This window comes from Carassius carassius, chromosome 15 (genome assembly GCF_963082965.1).
Source record: "Carassius carassius chromosome 15, fCarCar2.1, whole genome shotgun sequence".
Taxonomy (NCBI): domain Eukaryota; kingdom Metazoa; phylum Chordata; class Actinopteri; order Cypriniformes; family Cyprinidae; genus Carassius; species Carassius carassius.
In genome coordinates this window covers 31,567,505-31,584,277 of record NC_081769.1, presented here as the reverse complement: position 1 = coordinate 31,584,277, position 16,773 = coordinate 31,567,505, and the positions used below count along the sequence as shown (strand labels likewise).

The window sequence follows — 16,773 nt, the reverse complement described above, 5'->3', positions numbered from 1 at the left end:
ACAAAAACACATTTTGGTTTCAGGTTTCAGGACAACTTTGATGAAAGTCTTAAAAGTCTTTGATCCACTTCAAATGTTGACTAGTATATTAATATATCTCAATAGCAGGGCATGTTGTCACATGATTTCAACAAACACTTTTGCTGGACAATAACAGTGGACATACAAGTCTTTGTATGTCACATAACATATGACCCTTTAAATCATAAATATAAATATTAGTATTTATTGTATTAACAATGAATAAAAATATATTATTCATTATATTAAACAAATATAATAGATAATTATATTATAATTATACATTTTATTAAATATTTATAAAATATATAAATCAATTGTCAAAGAAATGTATTTGCCTTTTAATCAATTTGCCTGCTATTTTTCTTTTCATGCGGATTTGTAAATGAATGTATATTAACGTCATATGATAATTAACAATTATAAATGCAAGGCAGAATTGTCAAAGTCCAGCCACTGATCTGAGACTGATCAATCTGTCGGAAATGTGTTGATATATTTATTATATTCCATTGTGACAATCCCTGCTACTGGGGCATGTTGTCACAAAAACTTTTTTTTTTTTTTGCCGGATATGACACTTTGAATTTGTCTCTGAAACAGAACTCTTTTTTGTCTGCTTATATTCATAAAGGAAATCCATCCTCCATATGGCAACAGCAGTGATCACATATCAGTAATATATTCCATACGTAGATATGAATCTGCTTCTTTGTGAGGTATTTGATTGGATTTCCTGCTGTTATGGCCTGTTGGTATCTCAACATACTGCAGGCTATTTTTCATGAAATCCTCAGTCTGGCGCTCTGATGTCTGGCTGACGGTGGCCACGGGTCTCTGTGTCAAAACCACACAGTAAATCTGCAGAAATGAAAGCTCCTGCAGCTTATTTACATGCCTCTGAACTGATCACAGGCGGATTTATGTGAACACAGTTGCTGATTTACAGCAGATTCAGAGTCAGCATGAATGTCTTTAGTCTGGATGCAGCTGCTGTGTGAGAACGTCTGTAAAATCAGTTTCTGAGTTTGCATTAAGCAAGGTAACACAGATTTATGTAAAAGCATATATCCATATTGTCTATATTGACTAGAATATATTCCAAATGTATATTGAAAACAGTGTTCCTTAATGAAATAAATAATTGATTTAAAAAAAAAATGTTTTTTATGTTTAAACGGTCAATTGGCAGAATACATTTTTAATTATATTGCATTATTTTCAGCATGAATTACCCATAAATGCAAGATATGGGCCAGAAATATTCAATCATATTAATAATTGGTTACACTTCACAATAAATTCTCATTAGTTAACATTAGTTAATGCATTAACAACTACTAACCACAAGCAATGCATTTGTTATTAATATCTGTTAATACTGGTTAATACAAATACAACGTTTCATTATTAGTTCATTTTAGTTCAGGTTCATTAACTAATGTTATTAAGTCAAATCAAGTCACCTTTATTTATATAGCGCTTTAAACAAAATACATTGCGTTATCAGATACAAACGTTTGAAATTAACAATAATAAAGATGTAGAAATGATTTGGAAGTATTTTAATTGTTAGTTCATGATGTTAACAAATGTTATCGCAAAGTAGAGAGGAGTATTTAATTAAATGTCATTATATTTAATTACTTAACACTTTATTGCTCTAATTTACTGTAAATTCCACCCGTGTTTATAAAAAAGAAAAATAAATAAATAAATGAACTGGGGCATTTTGCATTGTATGGCAAATCTATTTTTGTGCTAATTGTTTTGACAGTATTGAAGTTAGCTCAGTAGAATGTCCAGTCTGTTGAGAAACAATATCTATAATTCTAAATATCATGGGAGTATAATGACATATTAATGATGCATTTATTTTAATATATAAAAGTCTCTACTGAATTCCTCTTCCTGTCATTCAATTCAAATTTAGCATCATGGAGCAACACCAATTCAGCTCCAACAGCCTCAAGAACTGAAAGAGAGCCAGTTGGTAAATCCATTAAGTATAATGTGTGTTTGAGGTTTGAAGTGGTCCAGAGATTCAGCATGATGCAGTCATGGAAGAAGATTCCAGCACAATGAGTGTCCCACTTGGCCAGGCTGTCAATGATTTATGAATGAGAAGCTTTCGCTTGGCTCTCTGTAATTCCCTCCAGAACGGCTGAAAGAGAAATGAGCTTTCATTACAGCAGCCCGTGACAGACTCTAACTCCAGCCAAACCACAGCCATCTGAGAACCACTGAAAGGTGAACGGTGTCATTTTTATGATGTTAAAGGAATCGTATAGGCCTACCCAAAATGTCCATTGATGCACGCTCTAAATGATTTTTAGAAGACTTTTAGAGTACATTTTACACGAAAATAAATCTCAGTCTTTCTACTTCAAATCCTGCTATGTGTTACTTGCCGATTCTTTGTAATTATTAGGAAATTTACTAGGAATTTATTGGCAAAAATTTATTCTACAACATATTTCTCAGTAAATGCTGCTGAGCCCCAAAGAAATAAGACAGGCTACTAATGATGAACCCTGAGCCGACTGAAAATCAAGGACAAAAAAATCATGGTATTCTCTTTTCATCTTACCACTGTATGTGTCAGAGCAAAAAAATAAAAAATAAATAAAGTTCTACCATCTTTAGAATTTTGTCTTTGAACTTCTGTTTTTTTTTCTGTTTTTGAAGTCAGACCATTCATTTTTTTCTTCAAATTTCTTAATCTAATTCAAATGAAAAACTGCTCATGCTGTGGAGCATCTGTGTTTGTTTCATGATTTAAATGCAGTGATTGCCTTTAACTTTAAATGGAAAGAGTAAAGGCATAGATTAATTTTATTTGTATTATTTATTTATTTGATTTGGGATTGGTTTTATAATTTCAATTTAGTTTTGTTATGTAACATGTCAATTTCACAAAGAAGCGTGCAGCATTTTATATATGAGAAATAATAAAAGGACACCTTTTATTTTATTATTTGGATTAAATCTCATTTCGATAAAAAACATTGTGAGAAAATCATATTGCGAAATCAGTATCATGAATCGTATCGTATCATGAGGTTAAGTGAATCTTTACATCCCTACAGTATATGATCAAATTTGGTATCACTTGATATAATCAAAACAACACATACAAATGTATCAAATATCATTTATTTATTTTTTTTTTTTTAGAAAATCACTTTTATATCTTAAAAAAAAACACTTTCATTTTATTTGATTGTAATGATGTAAAATAAAGTCTTTACACAGTCCGAGGATTAAATAATCAAAACTGAAATACATGAATCCTCATGGGTGCTAAATACAAGTACAAACATGAGGCAGAGTGAAAGAGCAACCAAGATGTTTCCTACAAAACAGGCCGGGAAGTCAGTACTCAGTCATCAGAAAAACTCCAGTGTTTGACAAAGAAAACTAAACCAAGTGAATGAGAACAGAGAGAAGATATGTATAATCAGCTCTATAGAGGAGATTGTGGTGCTGAAGGCTAACAAAATAATGCAGAAGTGTCTTGAGAAGAGGCACATTCATTTGAAACAAAAAAGAGAGAAAAGCCTGATTGAATCCTGATATATGTGACTAGACCCTCATAATACCGATATCCTATTTGGAGAGATGTTTGACACAGTTTCGGCACATTCATTCATGCATATTCAGTTCAATTCTACATTAATGCCAAACAAGTCAACACTCCTAAATAGGTTTTTTCTCTTCTTAAATGATTTTGAAGACACAATTTGTTCTGTATTGTCACATAAATTTCTTTTTTTTTTTTTTTTTGTAATTGTAGGGACTTTAAACCTTAAGTCAGTGTAGATGCCATATTTAATTTACAGCTGGTTGAATAAGGTAGATTGTTTAAGGTGCTATATCATGTCATTTGTTTTGCAAATATGTATTTTTCTTGACAGCAAAACAGTGCAACCCACTGAAACTGTACATCTGTCCTTCATAGCAGTGTTTTCATTCATGCAACATTAAATATGACATCTGCATTGACTAAAGACAAAGTGTATGGATTTTGGACAAAAGTACATTTGAATCAGTTTACACTGGGACAGCCAGCTCTATCCATCCCAATCAAATAAAAACAGGAGTGATAATGAGTGGATAGTTCTTTCTTAACAGAAAATCAATGGAAGTCATTCTCAAAACTCGACGTGAAGCTCTGAATGAATCACATCCTCTCGTAATCAAGCATTTTCAGATGTTTCATTGATTTGCGAGAGGAACTAGTGTTAAATATCTCTTTACAACTACATATCCTGTGCTTTGACTTGAGCCGTTGAGTGAATGAAATACATACTGTACATACTGAAACAACATAGGCATTTTTGAATATAGTTTTCTGAAATTGAACCATTTGTTGAACCATTAGAAAAAAAATATGAATTGATTCAAATAAATGGATTGGAAAATCCATTTAAAGAAAGAAATATTGGTGAACAAAGATGTGCTAGCATTCAAAAACGTTCGTAAACCACCTGTTTTAAGTTTCTCCATGTTTGTCATTAGACAAGTGATGTCTACATGAACTATTTGTTTTTATTAGATTGATTTGTAAAAGTGGTTGTCACTGTGTGAACTTTATTGAGATGTAAAATGTATTTTTTACTTCCAAATAAACAAGTTCAGACCAAGATGAAACAGTCAGAAGTGGAGTGACATCTGAATTAGCTGAAGTGTGAACTCTGATATGCCTCTGATATGGCATTACACTCATAAGACTTGCAACAAAACCAGACAGATGACAAAAGTTTTGCAACATTGTGTCTAAATCATTAAAACAAATTGTCAAAATACACTAATAGGCTTGTATACTGTAGAAAGAAAGAAAAATCTGGGCCAGTTTCTGGAAAACCTACGTAATAGCCATATAAACTCTGACTTGTCAGAACTGACAACAAAAGAGAAATGCATTGCAACAGATTTTAAAATGACTGGTGTTTTAAGGAAAGAAACATTAGTGAGTGTAGATTAGAATGGATATGAACATTTACAATTTTTCTTGAAATTCTGAAACCACTGTAAACAGATTCGGTGTTTTAAGCCCCTCCATGTTTGTCATTAAACAAATGGGATCACTGTATTAACAACTATTTACTATTAATTTGAATTGTAAAAGTGGTTGTCATTATATGAACATTTCGGATATAAAAATGTGTCACTTCCAAAAAAAAAAAAAAAATGAAGATTAGGATATGTCAGAAGCGGAGTGAGATCTGAATTAGCTGTAGTGTGAATGTGGCCTCTGATATGGCATTGCACTAGTACGACTCACAAGAAAACCAGACAAAGAATAAGATGTATGTGGCATAGGGTCTAATTCATCCAAAAAATACAACAATTTTTTTTTTTCAAACAGACATAAATCTAAACTTTGGGCCAATTTGTGGAACACCTACATTTGAATCCAAATATAAGCAGCATGAACAAGGTGTTTTTGCATTGACACAAAACCCCTTTTGGACTCCCAGATACGGTCCATCTGAAAGTTCAGGCACTGTGTAGTTATGCGCGGTGTCTTGCACGCTCGACTTCTCATCGGGACTTTGTCCTGCATCTTCGAGAGGGGCGTAACGTTTGCCGAAGGCGGACTGAATAAATTTGCACAGCTGAACTGCGGGCGACTCTTCCAGCCAGGCGTATCACAAATTTAACATGGAGAGGTTTGATCCAGAAGTTAAACCGGTGTGCGGAAGTCTATAATCTGACTGCATGTGAATGTGTGTGTGGCTCCCTGGCATTGGCGAATTTGCCATGGTCACCGTTGTTCTTGGCAAAACATTACAAGAGGGGGTGTGGAAGACAGAAAGCTGCCAACATTGGCGTGTCTTTGTGTTGTGCTAAACTCAGCCATATAACGTCAATGTCCCCTCGCTCTGAACCTCTTGCTTTCATATATTTATAGTTAGTGACAAACTCTAAGAGAGGGATCTTCTTGCAGCACAACACTTCTCCCAATCTTGATGCGCTCCCTCCTTGAGGGTTCCTGTGCCCCCGTTTTTATCCCTGTTGATTCGGTGTTTCAGGGTTGTGGGGTTCAGATGCCATTTCCCATTCCCGTACAAAAGGAAAGGGTTTCTCAGATTCGTCAGAGTCTCTCGATGTCTCTGTACTTTTTGCGCAGTATCGATACCTGGTCCTTGAACAGAATGGGATCCAGTCTCATCTGCGAATGGACCAGGGGCATGGTGCCAAACCAGCTGGCAAACTTGTTCATGCACATCTGCCGCTGGGCAAAGTGGTCAGGATCTGCCCAGCGTGATGCCCTGGATGTCTGCAGATGAAAGGAGGAGTTAGTTAGCTGCTATATCCACCTTTTTTGACATAAGAGTGGATGCGGTCATTTATAACTTGAATGCACAAGACATCTGGTGTCATCTGCATCAAATTATTTTAGCTGCACAAACCTGTTATTACACAGATTGATTAAAACACTCAATACTGTTATATAAAAGCAGTTTTATATATTTATACTTTTTTCTTCTTTTGCAATTAATTTGTCACCAAAAAAATTGGTTTGTAATCTGCTTGCAAACATAATTTTAGCAAATTTAAATTGGACTATCAAAAAAAGAATTGTAGGAGTTTTTAATAAATTGTCATGGAAATAATGAAAAATAAATCCAGAAACAAGCTTTATTTATTACCTATATAAAATAAAACTGTTTGATGTGAGATATAATACAGTCATGTTTTTGACTGCAGCATTACTACAGTTAACTTAAAAAATATTGTTACTTGAATATTAATAAAAAAAAAACTTATTTTAACAACTTAATTTATTTTAGCGTTTAAGCAATTACTAAAACTAAAATGAATAAATTAGAATCATTTTAGGGGGGGGTGGTGTTGGCGCAGTGGATAAGACACATGCCATTGGCGTGAGAGACCCGGGTTCGAATCCACTGTGAGACACCAATGTGTCCCTGAGCAAGACACTTAACCCCTAGTTGCTCCAGAGGCGTGCGACCTCTGACATATATAGCAATTGTAAGTCGCTTTGGATAAAAGCGTCAGCTAAATGTAATGTAATGTAAGAATCGGAAAATGTAAAAAAAACTAATTCAAAATATTTATAAATACTATAATAGTATCTAAATGATACTCAAATAACACTGGTTCTTGAAAGGTATTATCATGACATTCGCCAAAAATAAACCATCTTTGATTTGCAAAATCAAATGCTGAGGGAAATCACCAGACACATTCAAAATAACACACTCTTAATGTGAGAATAGCAGAAGCTGTTGGAGGAAGCTGAAGTATTTCCTCAAGTCATTATAAGCTATTTTTGGGAGGTGAAAATGGTGACGCACTTGTCTCAAACCCTTCCCCAGAGTTCCAGATTTAACTCTGCAGGAAAAACTAGCGCTCACAAAGCTGAACATATGAGGTGATCACCTGAAACTGAGAACAGTGACAATTACATTGATTTAATGCATTTTGTACCTGTCCCATCATTGTCTCCTTGTACTGCTTCTTTTGAGTGACCTTGATAGGAGGCATCTTAGTGACCGCTGACACCAGGAAGTTCATGAGGATGTCTTCACAGTTTGAGAGCTGGTCAACCATACTCTTTAAGCTGCTGGGCAGGTATTGTGTATACAAGTAGTTGTAATACCTGGAGTAAAAAAATGCAAAAATGGGTGGTATATCATCCGCGTTCAGCTATGTTTAGCTGTACAAAACAGTTTGTTTTGCTACTTGATATTGAAAATTGGTGTGTCTTACCATATTATTTGAAAGTATTATCTTAAGTGTAAACACACTAGTTTGTAGTGCAAACAGTTTTACAATTTCCCTACAGTGGCTAATGAACCGGAGGTCTTCCCCATAGGATTACTCATGTTGAAGAAATAGGTGGATAGGAGGATGGCAGCTCATTCCACCACAGATGAACAGAGAAGGTGAAGGTTATGGAAAGTGACTTAGTGTCTCGTAAAGGAAACTTACCTGTGGTAGAAGGCAGCTCCAGTCAGCACCATGGAGTAGTCATTGGTCCACTTGGAGGTGTAGCCCCAGCGCTCCTTGTTAGAGTCCCAGAAATGGCTCCGTGCAGGATATCCCACGATCCTCTCTGGGAAACTTTGCCAAACCGTAAAGGCAAAATCCACCTTTGAAAACAAGTATTACATATAATAAGTACTTACTTAACCATGCACACATAAACTCTAAGACTTGTCATTGTGTTGAACAATTTAAATGGTTTCCAAAAGCTCAGACACAAACATGATTTCAGAAATACTAAAAAGAGTGTAACTCAAGTTAGTGGTTCAAGATATCGATATCTAGAGAGCAGTGTGACTGGTAACCAAATAATTGCTGAAAATACAATTTTATGATCTATGTTTGAAATGAAAATCTAATACATTTTTTAAAACACGAATCAATGTAGTTTGCATAGTACTAATGAAAATTAGTACTGAATTGTGGGATAAAAAGCCTGAATTGCAAGAAAAAAGTCAGGATTGTGAGATAAAAAGTTGTAATAAACCATTTTGTTTTTTATTTTGTGGCAGAAACAAATAAACAAAACTGTGAGATGCAAACTCAGAATTCTTGGTGGAAAAAGTCATAATTGCGAAATTTATAATTGCGAAATGTAAACTCAGAATTACGAGAAAAAGAAAAATTGTGAGGTGTAAATCCAGCATTTCAAAGAACAAAATTTTGTCTTATCTCTTTTTTTAAAAAATTATATGTCGAAAAAAAGTGTAATGATCTTACTTGTTCATAAGACATATCCTTCTCTCATATTGAGAGATTTGATGTTTTTAGAGACATTATCACTGATGAGGCAATCATCGAGGTGAACATTACCAAGTAACTTGTGTGTTTATGCTTTAACTCCTAGTGTACAGAAAGTTAACCTGTTACTTTAATAAGCTAAAGTACCTAATAATGTACAACAAAGTAAGTACTTTCTTATACAATACGTATGCAAAATTCACAAAAACCTTGAACCATTCTGATTTTCTGGCTCACCTCTGTAGTCGAGAGCACAGTGTCTTCGTCCAGACTCAAGACTGCATCAGTTTTGATGTTGTCATAGGTCAGGAATCGGCTGCTCATCACCTAAACATGGAATCAATGCATGAAACCTCCAGAAAATGCTCAATATCTTTGACTTTAGTTAAGATAAATATTCAAGGCAGAGTGCAAAACCACAGCAACCTGCAAATCTATACACCATCCATCATTTGTCATCACCAGACACTTCATTTGATATGATGGGAATATAAAGACAGCACGGTTGAATGAGTGGAGATTCACCTTGCTCTCGCCCTCGATTACAATGACTGGAACAGAGGTGGAGGGCCAGCGGTGCTTCGCTGGGAGAGGCTTGTCACAGTTCCACAGGACAATGATCTGACACAAGCACATAGTGAGAACATCAGATGCTGTGAATCCAGGATCATTTCTGTTTTCTGTTTTAGTATATTTAGAAAATTAAATGTATTGCTGTGATGCAAAGCAGAATTTTCAGCTTCAGCATCACATGATCCTTCAGAAATCATTCTAATATGCTGAACTGCTGCTTAAAAAAAACATTTCTGATTGTTATTAGTGAGAAGAACAAAAAATCTTTACTGTCACTTTTGATCAATTTAATTTCTTTCAGTATTTCTTTCAGAAAAAACAACAAACATAATTTTTAATGTTGATGTCTTAATAAACCGGATTAAATCACAAACTTACAATATTTAAAGACTGAAATTAGTTAATTTTATATTTCATTCCATACTGTCAATCTTTTTTATAATGCCTTTAGCATTTGCCAGTTCCTCAATGATATCATCTTCCAGGAAATGACATCATTTTAGAGGGAAACAAACAACAGGACAACTTTGTTCCAGTGAAAACAATGGATCTGATTAGTTATGTGATATCAAAATATTAAAATTAACTCAGTTGATGTCCTCACGAACTTTCTCTCTTTATTAATATTCAGTTCAATTTGTTTGCACTTGTGGTACTTGACCAGAAAATATTTCTGTGAATCCAGGCTATAAAACTGTACTAGTATCTCAATGATACTAAAATGATACACTGATTTAAAACTGAAATGAAGTATAAATATTAGACAAAAAATATATATATCATTAAAAAAAACTTGCCTTTGCAACTAACTGAAATAAAAAAAAATTATAAAAATAAATGAAAGCTAAACTGAACTATAAAAATAACAAAAGCACATAACAAAATGACAAAAATATAAACTAAATTTACAACTGAAAATATAAAAATAAAAAATAACTCAAAATACTATAATAGTGCATAAATAATACTACATTAAGACTGACCTGGGAACAGTACTGTGATTTGGCCACAGCCACTAGCAACTTGAAAATCGTCTGAGACTGAGATACAAGAGGCGTGACAGCGTGAATCACGGCTGTGAACTTCTGCTGTGGTTTAACACCTGTGAAAAAAACATGATCCATATACTTCATTCAGACAATATATATATATATAAACACTGACTCCATACCCATAGCACGTTAGAAGTAAACAGAAACGCCCTGCTTACCGAGTACGGCATAGAAGAAGGGAAAATCGCCCAGGTAGGACGAGTATTGGGGCAAAGTGAAAAGTCCTCCGGGCAATCGGTTCCACATCAACGTGCTGCGGGCGTCATGCTGCAACACACGGTCCTGGATGATCTGGGAAAAGCATTCCAGAAAAAAAGTTTGGAAAGTTATGAGATGCATCTCTGAAACATTTCCCATCATTAGAGTCTATCAGACTCACTTCAACAATAACAAGGCTCAAATCTCAAGAGCGTTTAACTTTCATAAACATGAGGCCATCTGGACTGCAGCCATGTTTATTCGGACACATATTAATGCTCGGTATCACAGAAACACCCTTCAAGACCAGACCCGGGTGTCCTCTTACACACCACCAGCAATCCAGCCCATCTCAGAGCTGCAATGTTTCCTTCAGAGAGAAGTGTGTGAAACCAGAGCCTGAGACCGGCCTGATGTAGCTCCGTTTTCATTCAGGAATAGCTCCAGACATGACTGACCGCATGAGTTTGTACAAAACCAGAAATTATTGAATTATTTTTCATTTGAAAGAAAATGAAGCTTCTTTTTAGAACCATTTACATCTAGTTCACATTATGGTAATCAGGAGTTATTTAAAATATTTATACGTAATGACTATTTATGCTAATTTTACTCAATAAATCACTGGGCCTGGATGATTCTCATTACATTTTTAGCAGTCGATCAGTTAATATAATGATAATTACAAACTACAACTACATCCGATTGTGGATGCATGACAGTAATGAGAACAGTGCTGTGGAAATGTGCTTAATAATCATGAAAATCACAGCGCAAAAGTCTTAATGGTCCTAAAATGAGCTTATAATATAATTTCCCATTTTTTTCCTGTTCATTTTTAGGGTGAAGTACGACCTGGACAAGTTTTTGCCGGATTTATCTGATTAGTCTTTAAGTCTTGATGGCAGCACGTCTTGTTTTAATTGATCAGGAAGTTCCTTACCTCCAATGTAGTGAGCACAATTTTCTCCAGAGAAGAGAAATACGCTTCCCACAAGAACTGCGTCTGCTGGCGGAGAGACAGAATGCGATCTTGATGGATGGAGCGAACGGTCGATGGAATCTGTGAGGAGACGGGAGCAGTGTGATAATATATATTCTACTTGACAGCCCTTTCCAGTCAGAGGCACCAGTTAAAATAACTGAAATCTCTCCCTGCGGACGGATCACTCTGACAAATATCTTCTTCAACCAGCAGATGAATTTTTAAGAGTAAGTTCAACCTCAAAATGAAAAACTTTCTTATTCAACCTCATTTAAGTCTTTTGCTTGGGTGATTTCTAGGTAGTTTATAGGGTGCTGACATCTATCTAGTTGCTATGTGGTAACTGAGGTGTTCTAAGTGATTGCTGAGCTACAGTAAAGATTAGTGTTATGAGTGATTGACAGACAGACAGACAGACAGAAAGACAGAATGACAGAATGACAAAATGACAGATCAAATGATAATATAGAATCATAGAACAATAGATAGAATATTAGAAAGAATGATAGATAGATAGATAGATAGATAGATAGATAGATAGATAGATAGATAGATAGATAGATAGATAGATAGATAGATAGATAGATAGATAGAACAATAGATAGAACAATAGAGCGATAGACAGATAGAACGATAGATTGATAGATACATCGATAGAATGATAGAACAATAGATAGAAGGATAGAACGATAGAACAATAGAATGACAGATAGATAGAACGATAGAACGACAGATAGATAGAACGACAGATAAATAGGTAGAATGATAGATCGATAGATAGATCGATAGACTACTGCAGTAAACACTGGAGCACAGCCTCAGGTCTTGCTCAGTCTGTGCTTCTGTTGCAGTATTTATTGAGAGGAGAAGTGAGTCACAGAAGGTGTGAGCGATTATTAAAGTCTCTCATCACTGTAAACACAAACTCCCCTTGAGGTGGATTTCCATTACAAATATCTCACTGGATGATTAGCCTCACCTTTTGTTGAGCCGGTCAGTGCCACAGGGGCACGAGAGCATATTAAAAGCAGAAATGTGCTACTGCGGCCTGACAGAAGCTGTCACTACAGACTGCCTTCCTGCCGCAGGCCGCTAATCGGTGGGGGCAAGAGGTCCCATTTCAATTACAAAGCAACATGCACTTGCTTTCAGCTTGGAAGTCTCTGGGGGTCTGCAAACCATCACTGATAGTTGCAAGCATGTGCCCGGCAAATTAGCATGTGACATTAGAATGATTTAATTCATGCATGATTAATTAATAGAAAAGGCATGAGATTGCATGAGGTTAAACCAAATTTCAACATATAAACATCGTCTCTGTTCTAAAACCTTGCAAACTGACTTTGCAGGCAGCATTTAAAAAAATGCTTGATTATACTACTAGGGCTAATTCCAGTTTGAATATATATATATATATATATATATTAGTGGTGGGCATAGATTAAATTTTTAAATTTAGATTAATCTCACTGTGATTCTGAAATTCATCTAGATTAATCTAAATTAAAATGGCTCATTCGAATTCTGCCGAAGGCATTCAGAATATGTGTGTTACACAAATAAAATTGACAAACATAAGTCTTTGAGAAGGGGTTTATCAAGCTAGGTGGTGCATTAGAAAAGGGGCTCATCTCCTGTTTCCAAAATGCATCACAAAGTGCTTGAAAAAAATTACAAAGTGCGTCTTCAGCAGTGCAGAAATCTTTTACGTACCGAGTAGCGAACTGCAAACGCGTCCTGTGTGAAAGCACATCGAGTCTGTGCTGCACCACATACTTAACGCACACAGACTTTTATTTATTTGAGCTATTTACACAATGTTTCAGTTTTTTTCAAGTTTGTAGGTGTCAAGATACAGAAACCAAATAATTAAATGTAAAATAGCATTGGATAGTCTTCAATGTAAAAATGAAATATAGAATCAAACCTACATTTATCCAGACACCTTCAACATTTCTCACATTATTACAGTTTTTCCTATATATATCAAAAATTATATCTGGTGTCTGAATAATATTTGGTTTGACTGTTAAAACTACAAAGTAATTCAGTCAAGAGCAGTGAGTGATTTTCATTTTTATTTTCTTGGATTAACATTACAGCAGCCAGTAGCTAAATTAGGCGCGGTCACTTTAAGAGACGATGAATGCATCCCATTTTTTCCTCAACTGTTTACTTTCACTTGAGAAATAACTGACAGTTTTTTCGATCATAATTTCCAAGGTGGATATTTTGACATATTTTGTATGTATTTGTCGGCACAAGAGCAAAAATAAGCAAATTCGATGTTCAAGTGTTTTGAGACGCCTTTCTCTGCGTGAGCCCTGAACACCGCAAGTACTGAATTGGGCTCTTTCACATCTTTTTGTTTGTTCAGACTGTGATTTGTATTTGTTTGTTCAGGTGCAGGAGGGACTTCGAGGAGAACTTCGCAGAAGTTCAGTGTCGCTGTCCGTGACACACGGCTCTCGATCTCTCTCGTGCGCACCGAACACAGCGCGCGAGGAACCAGCTCTGTTCAGCTTTTCCACGTCTTGTGTTTGGACGCTTTAATGTTTAAATCGACAAGCGGTAAGGCTTAAAAACACGTGAAAAAGATAAGCTTTCGTGACGATGCGCAGCAGTGGCCTGTCAACTGTCCTGAGCATCTTTTTAGGCTGGCCTCAGTCAGTCGGTTATATAAATTATCAAGATGAAAGTCATCATAGCTTGCTTAGTATAGACCCAGCTCCCAACCCAACTTTGAGAAGAGATTAACGGCAATATTTTTTTTATCGCCCATAACGGCCCACCACTAATATATATATATATATATATATATATATATATACATACATATATATATATATATATATATATATATATATATATATATATATAAAAAAATGAAATTATGTTATGTATTTTAATTTTTGTCTTGTAATCAAATGAAGGCAAAAATAACATTTAAAAATTAATTAATAGTTTAATAAAATGAAAATTGAACAAAAACTTTACAATAATTTTAAATAATTTTAAAATTGGATGAACAATAAAATTGATTTTTTTTGTGAAAAAGTTAGAGAAAGTGTGCAAAAATAAGTAAATAAAAAAGAAAGGAAGTAAAAAAAAAATCGTCATTATTATTATTATTTCTAATAATAATGATATAGCATTATATCTCTGTCACAGTTATTTGATGGGTTGTCGTAATATATAATAATAGCTTTTAACAAACAAAATAGTAAAATGCTCATGAAATAAACTCTCAAAGCAGTTCTGGAGATGAAGGTCCTGTGTTCTTGTACTTATAGTTTGACAGCAGATGCTGAAAAGACGTTTACACAGAGACACGCAGGACAGGCAGGACACAGTGTACAGACCTACTTTTGATTTATTCATCCAAAATTAGCCAAATTCCATGACATTCCGTATTATACAGTAAATTTGATTTTTATGACTGGATTTACTGATTCAGTCTTTGTTTTCTGCATTGTGAAAAAAAAAACTTGAATTGAATTGAAATCAAGCCCTGTCTAAGACACTTTCTTTTGACAGCACTGCATGCACTTTTCACAGAGAAGCCAATACTTCAATGTATTTCAGTTGAGATACTGCTCAAATAGGCAGTAGACAGCAGGCAGCTCAATGTTGTTTCAGACAGAAACAAACAACTGAATGAATCACATAAGCTGAGCTAGATTCTATCCTCATATATTCTGAAAGTCGTACCTGTAGAAGAAGTCTCTCGTCCCCAATGACGGCGGCCGTGTGCCAGTCGATGATCTCTGAGAAGGGAAGCTCCCAGCCGTTACTGAGCATGACGGGAACACAAGCGGCCTGCGCGCAAACACACACACACACACACACACACAGGCGTGTTAAAACAGGCTGAAGAAAAATAAAACAAGCGTCATGAAAATTTTATTAGCGTCTTCAAGTGGAAAGTCTGAAAGCAAGAAGAGCTCTGACTTCAGACTGAGAAATGACTGAGGAAACATGGTTTATCACATCAGTCATGTTTCTGTTCCATCTTGAGCTCTGGCAAATCTGGCAATGACTGAGGGAAACACAAAGCATGGCTCTGCCTGTCTGAACCTGAGGCTTCATGGGTCAACAATGAAAAAGAGAACGTGAGATAATCACCAAGAACAGAGAAGGAGACAACTGCAAAAAACAAGGGAAAAAATCTTAATAAAAAATTGTACTTTTAATATTTTTTTTATATACAGTATATGTACCAATATGGAAATATACAATAATGTGCAATATGGGCATTTATTTAAAAAGAAATCAAGCACATTCAAGCAGCTCTTCTGTGCATGTACACTGTCAAAGATGTTCAAAATACAGCAACAAATGAGTTTGTGTGTCTTGTTCCTGAAGTAACACTGTAGCAGCAGGTACCAACAGACAGATGGTGCATTTTTTCTATAACATCTAAAGACTACCTGGTCTCCAATTTGCATTTCAGCTGCCATTATTGGTCATTAGTGCAGAGCTGCATTCATAATTTAGGATGGAGTTACAGTGAAAACGATTCCAAAAGCTCAAAATAACCATCACCCCAGTAAAGGATTAAAAAATAATAATAATACATTTTGTTCATTTATAGTAGTTTAATACCAAGTAGTGTTGTTATGATTTACTAAAACTATAAATAAAATAAAATAAAATATTTGATGAAAAAAATTGCCTTAGCAATTAATTGAATTAAGTTTAAGGATTAAAATTACTAACTGAAGTAAAACAATCTATATTTAAAATTAAATTCAAAAAATAAAAAATCTAATAAAAATTACAAACCCCTATTTAAAAATAAATATTACTAAAATCAAAATAATTAAATGACCAATTAAATTCATATAAATAAATTCCTAAAACAATCTGAAATAACACTGTTATGGAGATGAAAGATAAGGATGAAATTAGATATTTTTTTGTAAATTTGGAGATGCTACCATAGCAATATTAAAACATAAATAAATTAAAAAAAATAAGATGGTATCACAGTATTTTCTTGCTTTTTGAACATGCATCATGGTGATAATATGAAATTAAAAAAACACATGAATATGGAACAAACAAAAAAAAGAATACATACAAATAATTCAACTAAATCACAAAATTACTAAAACAAAATAAAAAAAAATAAAAAAAATAAAAGTAACATTTTTTTAATTAAAAGTTTTATAATAAATGTAA

At 34.5% G+C, this 16,773-nt stretch overlaps 1 protein-coding gene across 1 annotated transcript in view; it reads right to left on the bottom strand.

Moving 5' to 3' along the window:
* Positions 1–3,161: 3,161 nt before the first annotated feature.
* Positions 3,162–16,773, bottom strand: part of LOC132158892 (exostosin-1a-like) — a 55,570-nt gene continuing 41,958 nt past the window's right edge. The window contains exons 3-11 of the mRNA XM_059568506.1: positions 15,301–15,408; positions 11,548–11,667; positions 10,565–10,697; positions 10,338–10,456; positions 9,307–9,402; positions 9,019–9,108; positions 7,987–8,147; positions 7,483–7,654; positions 3,162–6,307 (exon numbers count right to left, since the gene is read on the bottom strand). Of these exons, the coding sequence (XP_059424489.1) occupies positions 6,122–6,307; positions 7,483–7,654; positions 7,987–8,147; positions 9,019–9,108; positions 9,307–9,402; positions 10,338–10,456; positions 10,565–10,697; positions 11,548–11,667; positions 15,301–15,408 (1,185 nt within the window). The 3' untranslated portion in view covers positions 3,162–6,121. The remainder of the gene's footprint in view (positions 6,308–7,482; positions 7,655–7,986; positions 8,148–9,018; positions 9,109–9,306; positions 9,403–10,337; positions 10,457–10,564; positions 10,698–11,547; positions 11,668–15,300; positions 15,409–16,773) is intronic.